Source organism: Phalacrocorax aristotelis, chromosome 6 (assembly GCF_949628215.1).
Source record: "Phalacrocorax aristotelis chromosome 6, bGulAri2.1, whole genome shotgun sequence".
Classification (NCBI taxonomy): Eukaryota; Metazoa; Chordata; class Aves; order Suliformes; family Phalacrocoracidae; genus Phalacrocorax; species Phalacrocorax aristotelis.
Window position 1 is genome coordinate 15,844,171 of NC_134281.1, and position 20,366 is coordinate 15,864,536.

A 20,366-nucleotide genomic window follows, 5' to 3' on the forward strand; every position below is an offset into this window, starting at 1 on the left:
ATGCCATGATGAACTATGAAGAGATAAAGGAAAAGACCTTCTTCCCTCGAAGTTCTGCTTCCCAAATGGGTTCTTCATGATGGAAAATCGTGTCTATCGGCCTCTGCCTGCATACATGCCATTGGCCAAGGTATAAAGATATAAATCACACAGCACTACACGTCAAAATTAACGCATGCAATATTCAGATGTGACTAGTCCTTTGTTAAAATTAATTATTCTGCATAAAAATCACAGAAACACTTCTAAAAGACCAGAAATAATCTTTCTGTCTTACAGAGAATTGCAGAGCAGAGCTTTCTCCCTAAAATCCTGCAGTGTTGCTGTTTGGACATTCAACGCTATCTTTGCACTTCCTATTACATTACTCTGAGCATTTTAATTCTTTTTTTCCTCCAGAAAACACTTCAACGTTGGCAGTACCAGATCGACTGCGTGGTTAACTTAAGAGCTCCATTGCCAGCAAACCTGGAAAACAAAAGCTTGGGTAGCATGAATGCTTGTAACATTGTCAATGCTTCTCCCTCCTGCCCCCTCTAGCTTCACCCAGCTGTTTTAAATAGCGAGGAGAAATTAAAATTCTTAAAGCCTTGCAGGATGTTTGGATTTCTGCCCTTTATTTCCACTTCTATGCGCCATGGCTTGAAAATTTGCCCGTGATTTATAAATTCCCTGTTCAGTTTTCTTTTTAAAAGCAACGACTAGGAATCCCGGCAACGAAAATGATCTGGTGTTGGCTTCGCCTATTGCCAAGCCGCTGCTAACAGCCCTGCCTGCTTGCCTGCCTGTATTGATTGTCCCGTTTTCCTGTGCCTGATGACATTATGCAATTACATGATGATAAACATCATTCGGGAATACAAATGCGAGAGGTAAACAGCTCGGGGCTCTTTATTAGTTTATTTCAGGCGATCTTTCTTGTTTTACTGCGCAGCTCCTCCCCTTTTTACAGTTTTCTGCTATTCTTTACTAATTCTAGTGATTTGAGAAATGACCTTTAACCCACGCAGTTTGCAGACTCCTAAAGGGGATAATTGAAATGCCACAGTAAACCAAAGGCAATAAAATATTATTTACTAGGCATAAAACTAAGGTTGGTCTTCCTAAAAGGAACGAACAACCCCTTTATTCCTCCCCGCACACCCCCCGGACCTGGTGCTACACCTAATTTATAAATTCCTCACCAGCCATCCGAGGAATAAGCCGCAGCCCGGGCTGTGAGGATGCCTAATGGAAAGGCTCCTCGGCTGTCAGGGAGTAAATAAACCTGCCGGGAGCGATGCTGCGGCCTCGGGCCCCGTCGCGGCGGGCAGGTGCCGGGCTGGCCGCCCGCCCGCCCCCGGAGCGAGGGGCTCCGTGCTGCCTTCGCGCCCCCACCGCTCCGTCAGGCAGCGCCCGCCTTCCCGCCCGTCCCTCGGCCCTCAGAGCCGGGCACCCCCTTCGGCGGCCCCTCCCGGGGCGGCGGCGAGCGCCGACGGGCTCGGTGGGGAGCGGCGCCCCGGGCAGTGCGACAGAGGGGCGTCCCGGGGGACGCCGGGCAGCGACCTGGGCAGCGACCTGGGCAGCGGCCGGGGCGACGGCGTGCGGCGGTGGCCGGTGCCGGAGGAGGGCTGCGCTTACCTGGCGGGCAGCGCCCCGTGGGGGCGGGCGGGCGGGCGAGCTCCCGGCCCTGCGGGCCTGCGGTGCATCGGGCTCAGGCCGGCCGAGATGTGCCTTTCCCCCCGGTGGGCTCCTGAAAGGATTCTATTTGCACTGGAATGGCTTTGAAGGAGTGAATGCATTTATTGATAGCGGAGCTGCTTTCGCAGCCTGTTTGGATTTCCCAGGGCTGCTTTGATAATGTGCCCCCTCCCCTCCCCCGCATCCTTCCCCCCACCTCCCCCCCGTGGACCCCTAGTTGCAGGCGAATACAAGGGAAATAATGCGGAGTTATGGCATGGCTTGGGGAACGCTCCCATTTCCTGCACTTGGGTGCATGTGAGAGGTGCAATAAAAATCCTTTGGCTGAGGACGGCAGAGTGGGGAAAGCACTCTGAAGTACAAAGGGTCCGCGAAGCCCTCCCCGCCTGTAGCTCTCATTGGGTCTTACGTGATTTAACCCAGTTTTGTCAACAACTTGCCATACGTACGAAGGGAAAAAAAGATACTGAACAAGGGAGAACCCAAACCGACGAGCCCGCTCCGTCCCCCAGCGCTTGGCAGCAGCACACGCGGCCGCCTCTCGGGCCTCGGAGCATGCGATAAACAAGACTTGTCAAATGAGCCACTCATCAGGAATGCTGGTGCAGCCCCCTCCGGCTCGGCCATGTGCGCCGCACATTGCACGCACATGTATGCGAGGGGAGCCTCCGCGGGGCCAGCCCGGCAGATGTGTCTGTCTGTTCGCCTGTGTGCGTGTGTCCCCCGCCCCAGGGTAACCGGCCGGCGGTGCTGATGGCACAGGGTGGGCCGCGCACCCCTGCACGCACATCTTCGGACAGGGGGAGTGCGGGGAGGGGTATCACTTTTGCGGGAAGGCCTTGCGTTCACGGGGTCTCACACCGGGCCCGGCCATCGAGAAGGGCGCGGACGACGCGGGGCTCCGCCGGGGAGGACGCGGAGGCCGGGCGCCCCCCGCCCGCCGCGGGGCTGCAGCGGGGTCCCGCTCCCTACCGTACAGCTTTAAAATCCAGCCCAGGCTGCAATAGGTCGGCTCCGAGCGCATGCGCTGCGAAGAAAGTTTTTCAGCTGCCGTTGGTTCTCCAACTTTTTTTTTCTTCCCCCCTTTTTTTTTTTTTTTTTTTGAACAGTTTTAAGCAGAGGGGTGAAGAGGAGCGAAGGAGAGACACGGGGGGAGCTGGGCCGACGGCAGTGGGCGGGGGGCAGAGCCCCGAGGAGGAAGGGTCGGCTGCAGCGCGACGCCGTCTGCCGCGGCCCGTTCTCCCGCGCGTAACTTGCTCCCCAGCGCTGGGTGCCGTCGCCAGCGATGGATTGGGGGAGCCGCAGCTCCTGAAGTCCCGGACTTCTCCCCTCCCCCTGCCCCTACTCGCCTTGCAGGATCAGTCGCCCCGTAAGATAGACACACGCGTGCACAAGCCCCCCCCCCCTTCCCTGGTTGTGCAGAAACTTCTTTTTCTGTTGGGCTTTTTTTTTTTTTTTTTTTGGCTTTTTCTTCTCTGTGTAAAATGGAGGGACCCAGCCCCAGGATGGCTCTCCAGCTACGGACGCCCGGCTCCGCAGCGCCCAGCCCTTAAGCAAGTGAAGGGGGGTCGGGCAGGGGGGAGCCGTGCGCCCACTCGTCCCCCTCGCCCGGTCCGCACCCAGCTGAGCCGAGCCGAGCCCAGCCGAGCCGCGGAGGGGCCGCGCCGGCGGCCCGAGCGCTGCCGGGGACCGGGTGGGAGCCGGGGAGCCCCGCGGCGGCACCACCTGGGCTGGTGGGACGGATCGTCGCCCGCGGCGCTTTCGCTGCCGCTTGTGAAGATTTTTATTTGCTTCCGCACAATCACGCCCACGGGCGCTGTGTGCGTGTGTTGGGTTGGCTTTTTTTTTTTTGGGGGCTTTTTTTTTTTTTTTTCCTCCTTCTTCTGGTGGTGGAAAGCCCTAATTACTGCGATTGCTGATGGACCTTGGAAAGAAGGCTGCACTGGTGCCCCGCTCCTCAGTCGGACACGCTCAGCCTGCGCCAGACAGAGCGACCGCTCGCCCGCCGTCCCCCGCCAGCTCCGCGGGCCCCCGCGCTCCCCCGGCAGCCGCCGCCGTCCGCTGCTCGGGAGGATACCGCCCGGCTCCTGCGATCCAGGATTTTACTTTCGCCTCGCCCCTTCCCCTCCTGCTCCGCTTGGATTACTTGGCTGATCCCGCTCGGTGATCCCGCGGCGATGGAGGTGAGTGCGCGCGGGGAGCGGTGCCCCCGCCCGCAGGGGCTGCCGCCGCGGTCGCGCAGGGTGGGCAGCCCCTCCGCGGGGCGCGGCCCTCTCCTCCCGGGCTGCCGCCGTGCGCTCCCACCTCTCCGCTCTCACCCACCGCGGAGAGCGCTGCTCCTCGCCTGGAAAAAAATCCTTTATTTTCTTTTTTCCTTCTCTTTTTAACTTCCCCCCACCTCCCCCGCCGAGGAGAGCCTGCCCGCCGCCGGGACACTTGCTGGGCTCGCTCTGCCCGCCGCATCCCGGTGCATCGTTCTGGCAGCGGCTCCTAACGCGAGTTTAAAGACATCTTTCCAAACTTCCCAAACTTTCTCGAAGAGGATCGCTATGGAGGAGCTCAACGTCGGCGCTAATGGTGGCCTGTACCTTTAAGGAGAGCTGGCTGGGGGCCAGCGGAGGACCCGGAGTCAGCCCCCCTGCTCCCTTTTTTTAATTTTATTCTAAGTTTCTGGAGATTATCACTCTGCATCTGCAGAGGGTCCCGCCTGGGTCAAAGTGGAGGAGCGCGGCTCCTCGGGGTCCCCTTGGCGCTGCGAGGACTCCATGTTGGATAGGCTTTTGGCTTTTTGTTGTTTGTTTGCTTTTAATTCTCAATTGTATGCTAAATCGGTTGCGCTCGGAGGGTCACGGAGAGTTCAGCTGGGCTGAGAAGCGAGGCTTTTGCCCGGCCGGAGCTGGCGTGGAGGGAAGGACGGAGGTGCGCCTTAAACCCCCCTGGAAAACCCCCCCCTCCGCCTCTCCGGTAGGAGAGAGCTGGGCTGGGGACCCAGCCAGTGCCTTTCTCTGCAAACGTGAAACCTGGTCTCGCCTGACCAAAATGGATGTAAAGCTTCAGCAGGGAGCAGGGGGCGGCCGGGGGGTTCCCCGCAGAGCCGCTGCGCCTCCCGCGGAGGCCGCCGCTGTTTACAGCCCCCCGGAGCCGGGGCTCTGGATGCCGCCTTCCCGCAGGTAGTGCTCCCAGAAAACCAGATGCCTTCGCAGGCTTTCCAGACACCCCGTGTAAAACAGGATCATAGGCGATCCCGCGGCTGCAGGATCTGTAAAAGCCTCCCTTTTCATCTCAGCAAAGAGCGCGGGCTCCGCATGGGGTGCATTAAATACCAAAAACCAATCTCTGCGGCCCTACAAAGTTGAAAATGGTGCCTCACTCTCCTGATAGCCAATGCTGCCATGCGGCCGGCGACTCTTTTGGGGTGCTTTTTTGGTTGTGGTGGTTTTTTTTTTTGTTTTGATGGCAGCTTGTCTGTTGCTGCCTGCAGAAAGGACGGGCTGGAGAGGCTGGGCCCCCGCCCTCGCCCCTGGACGCAGGTGCCTCCCCCCGCGCCGCCACGCAGCGCCGTCTCAGGAGGACGAGGAGGGTGACAGCAGCGATGAGAAGCGGGAGGTGCCGTCGGAGGGGCAGCAGCCGCCCGTCCCCGTCGCCCCGGTCTGCGGCGGCGGAGGCCGCCCCCTGTTGGGAGTGGGGCGGCACAGCTCCCCCGGGGGCCTCGGGGGCTCCGGGGCTCCCGTCTGGTGCTGAGCTAGGGGCGGCGCGGCGGCTGCCGGGCCCGGGGTGGGGGTGGGGGGCCACCCGGCCCCTTTGAAAGGGGCAGAGGGGCTTTGGCCCCGCCGTCGGGGTCTTGCAGCGTCGCCCCGCTCCCCGCAGTGCCCCGGCCACCGGCTCCCTCCGCGCCTGGCGGGCCCCGGCCACCCGCCCCGCCGGGGCAGCTCGCCGTGCACTGGGCCGGCTGCTGGGCCGGGCAACTGCACATATGCTGGGGTCCCGCTTGGGCACCGCCAAGCTCCTTGGGCATCGCCAAGCTCCTCGGGGATCGGGCAGTGCCGTGACGCTTCTTCATTATTGTTGTTATCTTAAGAGATAATAGATGAAAAAAAAAACCAACACGTTGGCTTTTAGGTGTCGCAGCGAGCTCCTCGCACACCTTGCTTCGCCTAGTCCCTTGCTTAACGTGCCCTCGGCTCCTTTCCCGGCACTGATCCCGTCTCACGAGACGAGCTCCTTGGCTGTGGGAGAGCGGCCCGGATTCACCCACCCCCAGCAGCGAGGAGCTGGGGGCTCCCCGGGCGGGAGGTGTTGAGCCCGCGGGAGGCGGCCAGGGGCGAGGGGAGGCTGCGCCCCGGCGCTGCAGCCGCGGTGGGGGTGAGTCGCTCTGCACGCACACGCGTGCGGGTCCCCAGGCTGACTGCAGCTCCCCGCGCGTGTCCGGGCAAGTTTCGTGTCGGCCCGACTTCCCGCCGCGGCGCTGCGATCGGTCCTCTCCTCCCGACCCTTCGCAAACAGAAATAAATTAGAATTAAGAGCACCTTCGATTCAGCATTAAGGGCTTTTTGAGAATGAATAGGGAGCCCCCAAGTGTCGAAATGTCTTTTTTTTTTTTTTTTTCTCCTTCCGAGGGGAGGGGAAATAAAAAACCGTGAATGGCACTGGTTAGCAAGTTCAGGAGTCCCGTGTGAGGACGCAGGGTGATCGCGGGACCTGTCGGGGGGGGAGCGTTTGACTTCCAGGACGGCAGCCCGGTTGTTGCAGGGGCCGCGTCGGGACGCGGAGCCGCTCCTTGTCGCTCCTGGTACCTCCCCGGGCCGGTACCGACCCCGGCGGGACCCGGGGGCTGCCGTCGAGGCTGTCACCGCGGCGCCAGCGCGGAGCTCCGGGCTGCCTCGGCGATTGCGGAGAGCGGGCGGCGGCGCAGCGCGGAGGCTGCGGCGAGATGGTTTAGGGGGCGGCGGGGAAGGACGAGCACCGGCCGCATCGTCCCCGAGTGGGAACCGCCGGGCCCCACCCCGCGGCACCGACCCCCCTCTTGGCACCGGCCTCCCCCCCCCCCCCCCCCCAACGCCCTTTTCCCGCTCGGGCTCGCTTTGCAAACCTGAAGCCGTCTTTAGGCAGCCGGGAGCGTTTCGTGTCCACGATGCTGGCTGCGGAGCGAGGAGCGATGGGGTAATGCGCGGCCCGGGGCCCGCGGGTCGCCTGTAGCCCCGGGGCAGCGGGGGTGGCCGGTCGGGGTGCGGGGGTGGGGTCCTCCGTGTCCGGAGCAGCCGTCCCGTCCCGTCCCGACCGGACCGGTGGCGCCGCGGGCGGGGTGCGGGGAGCGGCGGGGCTGGGGCAGCGGGACAGGCGGGCGCGGGTCGTGCTGCGGCCGCCCCGGGAAGGCGGTGTCGGCGGGGGGGTGGGGGTGCGTGGGTGGGTTTTGCCCGGTGGAGCGGGAGCTACGACGTGACTGCGTCTGGCACCAAAGCCTCGGCGGGGAGAAAGGCAGGAGAGTCAGAGTCGAGTTAAAAGGGGCCCGGATACTTCCGTTGTTTAAACGTGAATGCTCGAAAATGGTCTGAGAAGCGATAAACAATCTGATCCTTTTTCTCCCCCCTCTAGAAATCTACTGCAGTATTAATCCAAGGAGGTGCTTTGGGGACAGTTGGCAGCACAATGGCTTCTCAGTACCTCATAGTGGCTCTGGCCATTTTCTCCTCTTTTACCCAAGTTGTAATAGAAGCCAGCTCGTGGTGGTAAGCATCTTATACCGACTTGATTTTAAAAGGGGGTGTCAAGATTTGCATGATTAAATGTCTATTTACTTATTATGTACTTTGTTTCTGAGGGAGTACCGCATGACTGAGACAGGAGAGGAATAATGTTTTAGTTGTAATATGTTGTGTAGTGAAACGAATGGGTCTCTGATAAGTGTAAATGTGCAACATCTAATGTTGTAAAATTCAGTTTTTAGAATGCTGTAAAGTAGATCCTCTATGGATCTGATCATCCTTAAATTACTAGAATTGCCTCTCTTCTAAAAGAGTAGTTTTAACTCCCTTAGATGAGAAATTCACATATATGAGAGAGAATGCTGGTTTACAAGTAAAAAACTTTTATTGAAACTTTGGTTTGAACTTTTCTATAACAGTTAAATGTTTATAAATATATTTTGTTGTTTCTGCTTTGGCAAATTATCTTTCTCTGTATAGTGTACGACGTTGAGAGTTCTTGAAATAGGTGCTTCTCTGCTGTTTCAAGTGATTCTTTTCAGATTAATGGCCACTTCTTATTTGAAATGTATTATGTGAAGAGTACTTTAAGAATTAAGAAAACAGAGTTGATTTTGTTTACAGTGAATATACTTGCCTCTGTGTTTTTGTGTGTTGTTCGGAAGAAGCTAGATGTAGTCTGTCACAAGTCTCTAACTTCTGGCATGTTAAAGGTTTCCCTATTTGTTTATGGTAGAACAGATTGAAAATCCACACTTAAATCTAAAATGTGTGTTAAAATAAATTGGGGTTTGGGGGGCTTTTTTTGGGGTTTGCTTTATTTATTCTTCTGGCCTTGCAGTTGTTTGGAGCTTCCGTTATTTAAGTTGGTAAAGGACGGCCTGGATGCATGTCTTCCAAGTCTGCGTCTTACTTCAGTCCCTAATGTATAGTGATAACCACATGGATGGGAACTATTAACTTTGGTTCTGTGCTGTCTTTGAAACAAAAGTTTCATTTTTAAGTGTTTTGGTTTTTTTCTCACCGCTTAGCAAAACCAGTTGTATACTCATGTATAAGATACGGCTCAGTTTGGGATTTATAGACTTTTGGGTTTTTCTGAGTCTTCTCTTTATTAATCCAAATCTTTCTTTATGCAGGTCTTTAGGCATGAACCCTATGAACCCCATGAACCCTGTTCAGATGTCAGAGGTATACATCATAGGAGCCCAGCCACTATGTAGCCAGCTAGCAGGGCTTTCCCAAGGACAGAAGAAACTCTGCCAATTGTATCAGGACCATATGCAGTTCATTGGAGAGGGTGCAAAGACGGGCATTAAGGAATGCCAGTACCAGTTCAGACATAGAAGGTGGAATTGCAGCACTGTGGACAACAACTCTGTTTTTGGCAGAGTCATGCAGATAGGTAGGAAGCAACATCTTTATGATTAAACTCTCGTCTAAGGATATGTATGGCACATATTGTTCTGCTCTTGAAACTCTTGCCAGGTTCTTCCTGAGTACTGTATACAATCAAGTGTTTTTAAAAGTTGGCAAAGGAGTTGAATTATTTTTAGCTGGAGGTGATTTCCCACCACTGTCCAGCCATGTGTCTTGGAAAACAAAGTAGGAATATATATTCCTATTTGCATATGGGAATAGAGGAGAAAGAAAAATGCCGCTCTGAAATTTCACTTTAGACAACCTGAGACAAAATGAAGGCAACCTAAGAGAATTAAAAACAACAGCATCTTGTAAAATTAAAGATGTTCATGTCTAGTTCCAAAGTTAGCGGCTGCATAATAAATTGCTTTTGGTCTGGAGGTTAACTGAAAATTGCTGCTCTGCCTACTAGTGTTTATAGGCAATTCCTTCTTGCATGTTTCCAGATATGGTAACTTTTTTTCTGTTTTTGAAAAAGCTGGATTTATGTTAAAAATAACGTAGAATGGTAATTTGTATGAGATCAGTTCTATCAGACCAATATGTGTGATTGTCCCTGTAACTTGTATCTAATGTAATCACATTGCTGCTAAGAGAAACAGATTCCTGTTTAACATCTTGCCACAATTTGGTGGGCACCCAACCCTTTCCCTATCAGATCTTCTTTGAAATGTGCTTCTCCAGTGCTCATGTGCTGCCTTCCTTTCCTGACGTTTAAGGACCTTGTCGTATTTTAAAGTCCTTGACAAAATTTTGCCCAGTGCTGCTGAACTGAGTCCATGGTGAAACCTTCCTCTGACTTTCCCGAGTCAGATTGATGAGTCTGTGTAAGCAACTGAAAATGCCTGTTTTTCTGGGTGCCAGTTATGATGTTTTATGTAGTGATCAGTACACGACAAACTCAGCAGTGCTTTTTAGTTGGACGTGTAAAGTAAAGCTTTTATGTCAGTGTATTTTTGTCCTGCTTTAAAAAAAATGAAGTTTTAAAATCAGACTCAAGCAAGGTTATCTGTAAATAGGCTAACTCCAGTTAAGGCTGAAGCAATACATCAATTCACATTTGGCCTCAATTTTTGTTAAAAGAAGTTTTTATTTGGAGATTGTCAGACAAATAGGAAAAAATCTACTGCATAAAAATACCTAATTAGAACAGCTGATTTTAGATAAACAACCTTCCCTAGGTTTTTGCAAACACAGTATTAATCCCCCACATCAAGTTAGGTTTTTTGCCCTACCTGAGCAAACATCTAAAAGCACATGAAACACGAAATAAATTATTAGAACAGAAAGGCGTACAGAAAAAAATCTAACAAATGTCAGAAAAAATAATCTGTTTAAAATTTGGGCCTTCATCCTTCAGCCCTTATTTATTACCCAAGTAAGTAAAAATCAGTTCAAGAGGACTGTTGGTGTGAAGAAATGTGCAGGATTGGGCCCGTGTTTTGTGGTGTCTGTCTCTGCAATAGACATTTCTGCCCTCCCCAAGTATGACAGATCTATTTAAAGGTGATTTCTTTCAAGTTAAATAACTTTGCCGCACCCCTCTCCTGAACATGACTGTATTAGCTGATGTCTACACAGCAATTCATCATGTAATTAAGCCACTTATTCTAATTGCAGATGGAAGCAAGGTTAATAGCCATATTCAAGAGTTAAAGAGCCTAAAGAGTGTATTCACTGAGAACAAGAAAGGTGTTGTGGGTAACAGTTGTATTATTTCATGCTGACCTTCAGTAATGACCAGTTGCTGCTTCTCTGAGTGGAAGGAAAAATAGGTACTTTTAGGGGCTGAGTCAATTTTACTGCAGCCCCCTATACCCTGGATTGTCGGAGACTCCTAACTCTCACAGACATGAGAAGATGGTAGTCAGTGTGTGCACATAGTTTGGGAGGATTTTGTCATCTGAGCTAATGACGGCACTGTCGCTGGCTGTGCTCAGGAGAGCACCTAGGCAAAGCACTGACTGACAGCACAGTAATTACCCCAATGTATAAAAGGACAGACTTTCTTCCAGGATTTACCCTGCAAAGTTAGCTAAGGCTGTACAAATAAACCTAGCATGGGGTTTGGAAACATGCTCTGTGGCTTACTGAACTGCAAAATTTTAGGGCTTTTGTTCTCCGCTGCTCTCCTTTGCTGCTGGCTCCCAGGTCAGGCCATGGCCCTTGCTGCCGTCACTGCCTTGCGCCATCTCCTGGCTTTGTGGCTGGCCCCAGGCTGGTGTGCTTGGTCTTTGCAAACAGCGAAGTGCTAACATAAAATAAAATAACAGGATCCTCCCCCAACAGCTTGGTGTAGCTGGGGTCCAGTCTACTCATGCCTGCCGCATGATGTTGAATGCTTTTTAAATATGAGACAAAGAACATTTTGTATCTTATGTTCAGGTATTAAAAAAATTGTTCTGTTCTTGCAGACTTATTCATATCAAGTGTAAAGCTCAGCTCCTTGCTCTGTGGGTGGCTTCCTACAGTGTATGTATATTGAACAGTTCCATTTCTATGTTTTATATATATGGGCGAGAGGGGACTCGAACGTGTTTGGAATGTGTGTTTCCTTGCCATGGCTACAACAGAGAGAAATGCTGGACTGTGGGAAAAGACAGATATGTTTGACAGTGAAGGAAAGCACAGTCGTGCCTGAAGACTTAAAAAAAAAAAGGGAAAAAATTTCAGAGTAACTCATCCATGTGGAACCATCACTCTTAATGTGTTCCTGGGGTCGATGACTTGAGACAGTGTTGGCTTGTAACCTGCGGGGGCTTGAAATCTACTTCAGCAGCTGATGCTGTTTTGTAGTTTGCCTAAATGTTCAAGGAGGGAACCTGGGGGGCAACTCTCCTTTCCCAGCCTTTCCTTCTCCTTCCCACTAAAAGTAAGCTTTTTAAAATATGCTTCAGGATAATAATGAAAACTAGTCAAAAAAAGTCAGCTTTATGAGTTTAAATCCTGCAATAAACGGCATAGTTAACCATGTAAAAGCATGAGCTAACTAAACAAGAAAAAGAATAAAATGGAGCGGAAGGGGCAAGTCCTGTGGTCCGAAGCAGACTGCGTTCTTTCCTCGAAATCTAGTGGAAATTTTGCTTAAGGAATTAATCCAAAAATGTGTGTTACAGAGCAAACGGGAACATTAAAATCTCTATGAGGTTCCCCCATTATAGTTTGCAGTAAATGCAAGGCATAGGTCACCGCATAAAGCCAAATCTTTTTAAACTGAAAAGGCTACTCCTGTAACCCTTTATACCCGTAATCCATGTAAGTACTTCCATGAGCAGGTGCCTCTGAGAATAGACCATTGTAAGTAAGGGAGCAAAGTGCTTCTCATCTTCCTTAAATCTGATCTTTCCCAACATAAGACTCCTGATTTTTCCCATTGAAAACCAACATCTATTACTAAAATTGATCCAGTGGATGACAGCTGTTATATTAACAAAGCTGCGCTGAGCGGGGTGTCATTCTGATGTTAAATACGGACCAGACTACAAATTATTTATGTTCCAGAATGCTCGAAAGCTCCTGTTAGATTTGACCTGTTAGTGTAGGTCTTGTACAAAGAGTTTTTGCTTCAAAATGTTGCTGCCTAAATACAGATGACATGTCCAGAATGCAACTTCTTAAAGCCCTAATCTTACAAAGGCCCATGCTGTTCCCCAAGAAAAATCTTGTAAAAATCAAGATTAAAAACTAGCTTGATCTATTGATTGGACTAAAGAAAATTAGGAATAAAATTTAACTCATAAATGGAAAATTAAATATATATATATATATTTAGTCTATTCTCAGTCTTTCTGGGAATCTTTCTTGGAGAAGACGCAGTGGGATGCTGTCTCTTAAGATGAAAAGGAAACTTCAAGTGGGTTCTCTGGTGCAAGTTCTGTGGGTTTGGTTTTTTTGTTGTTGTTGTTTATTTATTTGTTTGAAATCTTTTCTAGTTGTAGTCAGAACTTCTGGCATCCTTGGAAAAGTGATAGGGGAAGTCAGGCTCTAAATAAAGGTGGAATTAGATAACGTCAAGGGGATGGTACGTGGCCATACTGTGCATTGTGGGTATTGTAACTTTTTCTTCTGAAAGTTTGAAACTTGAGGTTTTCAATTTCCATTTAAGGGCACCAGATGCAGGAGAAAACCTTCAAGGCTGCCTTGTGCCAAGGGTTTTTTCTTCCCTGTAATTTGTAAAGATGATTGTCCGTGGACTCACTTGCCATATACACATGAGCTGGAGTGGTGGATACTAAACAGCACAGGTTGTTGTTAGCTTTAAATGGCCTCCTACAGAAGTGCCTGGCTTATGCATAGGGTAAAAAGTTGTGTGTTATTCTGCTGCGCATTTCTTTTGATACCAGGAGGCTTTGTAAAATGCTGTAACTTCAAATAAATTGGAACAAGTGGGTGAAGTGCATAAATCATGTTTGAGAAGTAGTAATTTAACAACCAGGCTTTTAGAAGTTGTATTTAACATCTCTTTTTTCTGAAAGACAGGGAGTCTGTTTCCCTTTCCGCCCTTCACACGCAGGCACGGTTGCTTCAGCCCTGCTGGCATTGTGCTCCAGCCCCGATTCACCTCCTGTCCGCTCCCTCATCCGAGGCTTCACCAGCGTGAATGAGAAGCAACTCCTGTTCTTCACAAACACCTTGTGTGCTGTAATTGGATTAGTTTCGCTTGGGTTTTTCAGAGTGAAGACATTTTGCAGAGCATGGTTCAGGGTTACTCTACCTTTTAGAAGGCAAATGAATTTTGGTAGCTCCTGGAGAGCCCTTGCCTTCCTGGCTCATCGGCGGGCAGGGAGCGGTGCATGTGGACTCTCCCCTAACACTGCTTATCTTTCCGCGCAGGCAGCCGGGAGACAGCGTTCACCTATGCGGTGAGTGCGGCTGGGGTGGTCAACGCCATGAGCCGTGCTTGCCGGGAGGGCGAGCTCTCCTCCTGTGGCTGCAGCCGAGCAGCACGGCCCAAGGACTTACCCCGGGACTGGCTTTGGGGTGGCTGCGGAGATAACATCGAATATGGATATCGCTTCGCCAAGGAGTTCGTTGATGCCCGGGAGCGCGAGAGAGTTTACCAGAGAGGGTCCTATGAGAGCGCCCGCATCCTGATGAACCTGCACAACAATGAGGCCGGGAGAAGAGTAAGTGGCGGCTAAACACCACGTCCCTCTGCCCTCATCGCGTCTCTCCTTTTGGGGAAAGATGTGCCTTGGCAGGGCACAGGGCAGCGCTGGGCGGTGACTGGCCACTGAGGCTTGTCTCCGTTTTGATGCACAGAACAAGAAAATAGCAGGGTGTAGGTGGGTGGAGAGTATTTGAATTTGTGTTGCTCCCGGTTGTCTGACAGCCCTTTTGCCTTCCTCATGGGGGAGGTTTGGGACTGAATTTGTTGTGTTTCCCTCCATGTTGTTTCATTATAAGTGTCCAGCTCACGTGGATTTTCTGTAGAACGGACTTCTATTAGTTTGTATTTCCAACCAGGACACCGTGCGTTGGAGGGAAGAGGGACGCGCTGGGCGTCCCAGGCTGGAATCGTGCCACGGGATTGTTCTGACTCTTTTTTTTTTTCCTTGCTTTAAGAGGATGCGAAAAGTTCCTCCATATTATTAGAAAACATGATCTTCTGTGGTTAAACATGTCTTTATGGTTTCTTTAATCTCGAAAATGCCTTAAATGAATGGGTGTAAACTTTTCTTTTTTTAATAGTCTGAATACGAAGAGCCAAAATCATTATTTTCCTAGAGCTTGAAGTGCCAGAAATAGTCAGCTGGAGACTTTGCACTTGTGTTCTAAGGTGAAGGAGGATGAAAGATAATTGAGAATTAATAGTATTTAAATGTTAGAGGAGGGTGTCTGAAAGCAATGGACAGGCCAATTTACTATTAGCAAGAAGAAAAATTACACTTTCACAGTTGCTTACAGAGACTCGAGCAGTTTTTTCCTTCCTCAGCCTCATCTTTGCAGTGCCATTTGGCAGCGTTAAGACTGTCTGTAACTGCTGGGTGGAAGTTGTCTACAGTATCATCTCCTGTGTCAGACCCCAGGATTTTTGGGGCAGTGTCAACACTGACTCTTATTTCTATTTGTACAGGGCAAATGACTGATATTTCCCTGCCAAAGCTTTGTAAAGAGGATATTGCTATGTAGCTCTGTCTCCCACCCATAGGTGTTTGGGGGTTTCTTCTTGGATGAAGTCTCTCTGGCAGAGCAATATTTGGGATAGGAGGAGGATGCCGAGCCAAGAGTAGACAATCAGCTGCAGCAGAGCCAGGAGCAAGAGGAATCTTAACTCTTTCCCTAATTGCAGCCTCAAGCAGAGATCAATAGAGAGAGTAACTCAGAAAATAAAGGGATGTCCTACATTTCTCAATGAAACAGCAAAATCCTTTACTGGCATGGGAGCAAATTCCTAAAATTTGAACGCAGCCTGACTGATGCTGCTGTTTTGGCTCTGTGTGTGCTGTTGTGGCTGTCTCTGTGGTGGGGAGAGGCTGGCAAGAGTGCTCCCCTCTTCCTTCTGGCTAACAGTGGTGCTGGGGCTGCACGTGTGTCTGCTCACTCACCTTTCCCAGCATATTGCAGGAGGGAAGAAGATGCTAAGGCTAATATTGTGGAGGGATGAGTGGGAGTGCGACAGAGGACAGGAACTGAGGGGAATAAATGCTTTCACAGCCATACTAATCTTTCATCATCCTTTTTGCTTTCTCTCCCTGGCTCCTCCAGACTGTGTACAACCTAGCTGATGTGGCCTGTAAGTGCCACGGTGTCTCTGGTTCCTGTAGCCTGAAGACCTGTTGGCTGCAGCTTGCCGATTTCCGCAAGGTAGGCGATGCCCTGAAGGAGAAATATGATAGCGCTGCTGCCATGAAACTCAACAGCCGGGGCAAGCTGGTGCAAGTGAACAGCCGCTTCAACGCACCCACCATCCATGACCTGGTCTACATCGATCCCAGCCCTGACTATTGTGTGCGCAATGAGAGCACTGGGTCCCTGGGCACCCAGGGCCGCCTTTGCAATAAGACCTCGGAGGGCATGGACGGCTGTGAACTCATGTGCTGTGGCCGGGGGTATGACCAGTTCAAGACGGTGCAGCGAGAGCGCTGCCACTGCAAGTTCCACTGGTGCTGCTATGTGAAGTGCAAGTTGTGCACAGAGATTGTGGACCAATTTGTGTGCAAATAGGGGACGGATGAGGTGGGAGGAACTGCAGCTACCTGTCAGCAAGGGGTGCAGGCCCCTCTCCCGTTCCACAGGACTTTCTCCACTTTATTTATAGAGTCCAACAAGTTGTCGTCGTCTTTTTTTTTTTTTAAAAAAAAAAGGGCGGGGGAAGGAAAAAGGAAAAAAAAAAGAAAGGAAAAAGAAAAATATAAAGGTTGCAAAGAGAAGTGCCTGGAAACCCTTTCTGCGTCCATCCCAGAACTGTGTGCGGCTTATATTTTTGGCAATAATGGGGGAGAACCTGAGAATATTTATTTTACAAAGTAAAAAAAAATTGACTTTTCTTAAAAACAATAGAGTAGTTTGAGGGGAAAATTCAACATATCCTAATTTAGTCCCATGGGACATAATACATGTGCAGTAGGCAGAGCAATCATGTAATGTGCTTGGGATGTTAGAACAATCCTTATGGATGTGAGGAACACACAGACCTGTGCATGACTTTTAGTTTCAGACACTAGAAGTTATGAGAATAGGGTGTATAAAGCTTTTCGGTACATTTAGGGCTCTGTAAATAAGGGGTAGTATATTCATCATAAAGTGCAGTGGCAGTTGCATATCTGAATGTGCCCGCTTAAGTACACAATGTCATTGGAGGGTAAAGAGCAAAGGATCATAAAGGCTTCAACTGCGCTATTCCTGAGTCACCGTGTCTGCTTCCAGAACCTAACAAGACCAAAAAAAAACCAAAAGAAAAAAAATCTGCCTGGACAAATAATAAAGGCAGAATTTGGCCTTATTAGCTAATTGTGATGTTCTAGTGTCTCATCTTACAGAGCAGTACTTCGCCACTACCGAGTATGGAGAGCAGCCGAGGTGCAGACTGCGTGGAGCACTGTAGCTGGGTGGAGGGGAGCTGCATGCTTGCAAACAGTTTCAGCCTCCCAGCCTGGAAAGCCTATAGAAAATAGAATTCCCCAAATTTGAAAATGCCTTAAAAATGGTGTAACAGCTGGCTGCCTTTTGAAACACAGCTTGACAAATAACTCCTCTAATTTTATGTGAGAAAATAAATCATTAGATATCCACTCTTGGAATGACTGATTTTTATTTTTTTGCAGATTTTGGGAACACTTTCACTCAAGGAGACAATAGTTTCATATTTTAATAACATTAACTGGCTATTATAGTTCAATGAGATGTTGCAGCAATACCAAATTTATCTTCCTATGTCTTTAATACACATGCTTTAGATAATATATTGCAGATATACACTACAACTGTTCAGACTGTACTTGAGCAGTTACATATATATGGGAGAACTGTGGTCTGCTGGTGTCTGATATTTCAAAGCTTTTTGTACATATATATTTTAATGATTTAAGAAAAAATAAAACTTTTAAATTACAGGGGCAATTCATCCCCCATTTTCTTTTTCAGATCTCTTCAGGTTTTTAGATTGATTCTAATCTTTCGGTGTTTTTTATTTTTTAATTATTTTTAAAAGTTTTTATCATTCAAAAGTTTTAAGGATAATCACAAAGAAGTAAGCCTCTTCCCCACTTTAGGATTTTCTTAGGTGGTTGTTAGAGGCAGCACCCTGCACTTGAATTGATACCAGTCTGGAGATTGCTTCTATTCCACTCTCACGTTTAGGGCATTATTAATTATTGCTGAAAGGAGACACCTTCCAACTCTAAAATGTGCTGCATTTGGCCCTTGCTTTTCAGTTTTTGAAATGGAAGTCGTTATTTGTTGAACACTATGCGTTCCCCCCAGTGCTGTATAGTTACACAGGATTTCATTATTGGTTCAGATGCCTCTTTCTAACTCAATCCCATCCAACAAGTTAAAGAAAATGGTTTTGCAAATACCAAGTGAGGAAATCTTTCACTTTAGCCTAGTTGTAAAGCCTTAACTTTTCATGAGCCTCTAAGCTGTATCATTAAGTTCGTCTTGATCATTTATCATCTTCTTAAATGGCGCTTTATTGCTCTTAATTTATTGTACAAGGACATATTTACCCCTCATCTTCAGATGTTTGCAAAGGATATCTTTAAAATAAGATAAATAAATAAAGCACTAATTCATTGAATATGTCACTTTGGTTTTTATTGTGCAAAAACCATTATTTTTTTTTTCATTTGCTGAATCACCTCTTGTCCCTTTTTAGTGACTTTTGTCTGAGCAGAACTGAATCTCACGATCCTAGCTATTAAAACACTATTTAATGTAAAATATTTTACTTGTCATTCAGATATGTAAATCTTCTATGCCCTTTCCTCTGTTCTGTACATTTAATGTACATATTTCTGTCTTGCGTGATTTGTATATTTCACTGGTTTTAAAAAAAGAAAGGATTATGCCATAATGGAAGATAGACTATAAAAATAAAACTTTGGTTGTATATTGGGAAGTGGTTTTAATTATCTTTCAGAGGAGGGTTTGTTAAAACAATGAGCAGAGTTGATTTTTTAAAATTTACTACGTGGTAAAAGGGAAGTGATTGTTTGCCAAACTACAAAGTGCATCTTGAAGTTTTATTTCTATATTAAGAAGGCATACAGATGTAACTACTTCTTAAATAGAAGGGAAAAAAAAACCAAAACACCATCTCAAATCCCTGCAACTGTGAACTAGAAAGCATTTGAGAGATGGGTAAGTACTTAACTGGCAATGGATAGGGACCTGGGTTAATGCTATTTGTGTGCATATGGCTTCAAGGGCTGCTTGTAATGATTCTGGGACAGCAGGACCTGATCCTATGATCAGCTTCCTCCAGTAATCCCAGCGATGGCAGCAGGATCCTCATGTGAGCAAAGGTTTCCAATGCGGCTTAGTTTCTGGGACGGGTTTTGTGTGGTTTGGGTTGTGCATGCAGTTTCTGGAGGTGTGGTTCCCCCTCCCATCAGTCTGACTGCTTCAGCTGCAAGGTGAAAGCTCACCAGTTTTTCCTTAGACTTCTTGCCCAGAAATTGAGTGTGTATGGAGGCAAGAACCCTTAAAAAAAGAAAAAAAAAAGTACAATGAAGTGCTAGTAATAAGAAAGTAAAGTAGAAAATGAAAATTAATGTAAAAACCAAGCCTTCTGTTTTGAGACTGGCTTTTCTTTGAACTGATTTCATAAGTCACAATTTTTTCCTTCTATAGAGAGCTTGATGAATTAGCGGCCTTTCTCTACCTCTCTTGTGCTGCTTTTCTTGTTTTTTTTATGTGTGGGTTTTGTTTTTTTTCTTTTTTCTGAAGGATAACCTTCTAACATATCGAAACTCCTTCTAGCTGCCAAGAATGTATTATCCTACAAACCAGTAGACCAACATCGTGTGTTTAAAATAGCAATTCTGGGCAAATGCAACGTTCTGTGGTCCTATTACTGACATCTGGTTCAGTTTTCCTTCACTTGTATATTGACCAGTATTCTTTATTGCAAAAACACAGCCCCTATTTAGGAAAGTCAGCATTTTTTTGGACTGGATTGTATTCAAGCTCTTCCCAATAACAGAAAAGTTACCAAAAAATTTCTTCATTGGCAGCAGTAAATATCTGTATTCAAAATAGTCATTATGGGCTCAGATACAAGCAAATTGTTTTAATTTGCAGCAAAGTTTATCTGTTTAATTTTGTTAAAAATGTTGTTATCCCCTGGTTCAGAATCTCGTATTGTTAGTAATCTTTTCAAATCTTTGTGTTCAGTTATGGCTTTGCCAATACCAATTTTCAGCCTGTTTTTTGCAAAATATTGAAGCCCCGGGTGTTAGCAGGGAGCATACCAGGAACAGGGAAGAAACCTGAAGAAGTTAATGGTAGCTTTAAGTCAGGCACTGCATGCAGAAAGCAAGCTAAAATCCTTCCTTTCTTACAGATGTGTTTGACAGAATGATCTTAGGAAGATGAGACAAAACTTGTAGAAATTGGTACTGGAGCTGACAGAAAGACTGCTTTCCTTTGGGTAAGGAGTCTTGAGAAATAATATCTAGACCGTGAGGATATTCATTGTAAAAGGGTGGTTTTGGTAAATCAGAAAAGACATCTAGTTTTTTTTCTTCTGGACTATGTGCTAGAGGAAACTATGAAAACAAAGGGGTAAAATAAAGCTCTCTTAAAAATATAGTTCAATATATTAATGTATAGCTTCTGTATGTACTTGTTGACTGTGAGAGTCTTAAAATTGCTTATCTATTATTGAAGTCAGTTTGGAAGGCAGGCCAGGTCTGTTCTTTTGCTCTTCAAACTGTATTTAAAATCTTCAACAGGGAAGAAAAAAAGAAAAAAAAAAAAACTTTCCTACTACGGGCTCTCGTATATCTGTTTATGTTGCAGCGGGATAAATGAACCACGTAGGAGTGCAGTGAGGGGTTTGTACATGAAATTTTGTTTTTTTAAAAGGTGTGATTAAAAAAAGCCAATCTGTTTCAT

The 20,366-nt window shown here is 48.1% G+C and overlaps 1 protein-coding gene across 3 annotated transcripts; it reads left to right on the forward strand.

Moving 5' to 3' along the window:
• The first annotated feature begins 3,367 nt into the window (after positions 1-3,367).
• Positions 3,368-18,362, forward strand: WNT5A (Wnt family member 5A). Of its 3 annotated transcripts, none has more exons than XM_075096175.1 (5): positions 3,368-3,863; positions 7,273-7,406; positions 8,522-8,787; positions 13,638-13,930; positions 15,513-18,362. In XM_075096175.1, exons 1-5 carry the CDS (start codon positions 3,858-3,860, stop codon positions 15,969-15,971), a joined length of 1,158 nt encoding a protein of 385 aa, XP_074952276.1. In that variant the 5' UTR covers positions 3,368-3,857; the 3' UTR covers positions 15,972-18,362. The 3 variants fall into 3 exon arrangements, with proteins under 3 accessions (XP_074952276.1, XP_074952279.1, XP_074952277.1); XM_075096178.1 differs by lacking the exon at positions 3,368-3,863 and adding an exon at positions 4,190-4,850; XM_075096176.1 differs by lacking the exon at positions 3,368-3,863 and adding an exon at positions 6,764-6,840.
• The last annotated feature ends 2,004 nt before the right edge of the window (positions 18,363-20,366 follow it).

Coding starts and splice junctions, on each gene's coding strand:
- WNT5A (XM_075096175.1), top strand. Junction 8,788..13,637: donor TGGCAGAGTCATGCAGATAG/GTAGGAAGCAAC, acceptor CTTTCCGCGCAG/GCAGCCGGGAGACAGCGTTC. Junction 13,931..15,512: donor ACAATGAGGCCGGGAGAAGA/GTAAGTGGCGGC, acceptor TGGCTCCTCCAG/ACTGTGTACAACCTAGCTGA.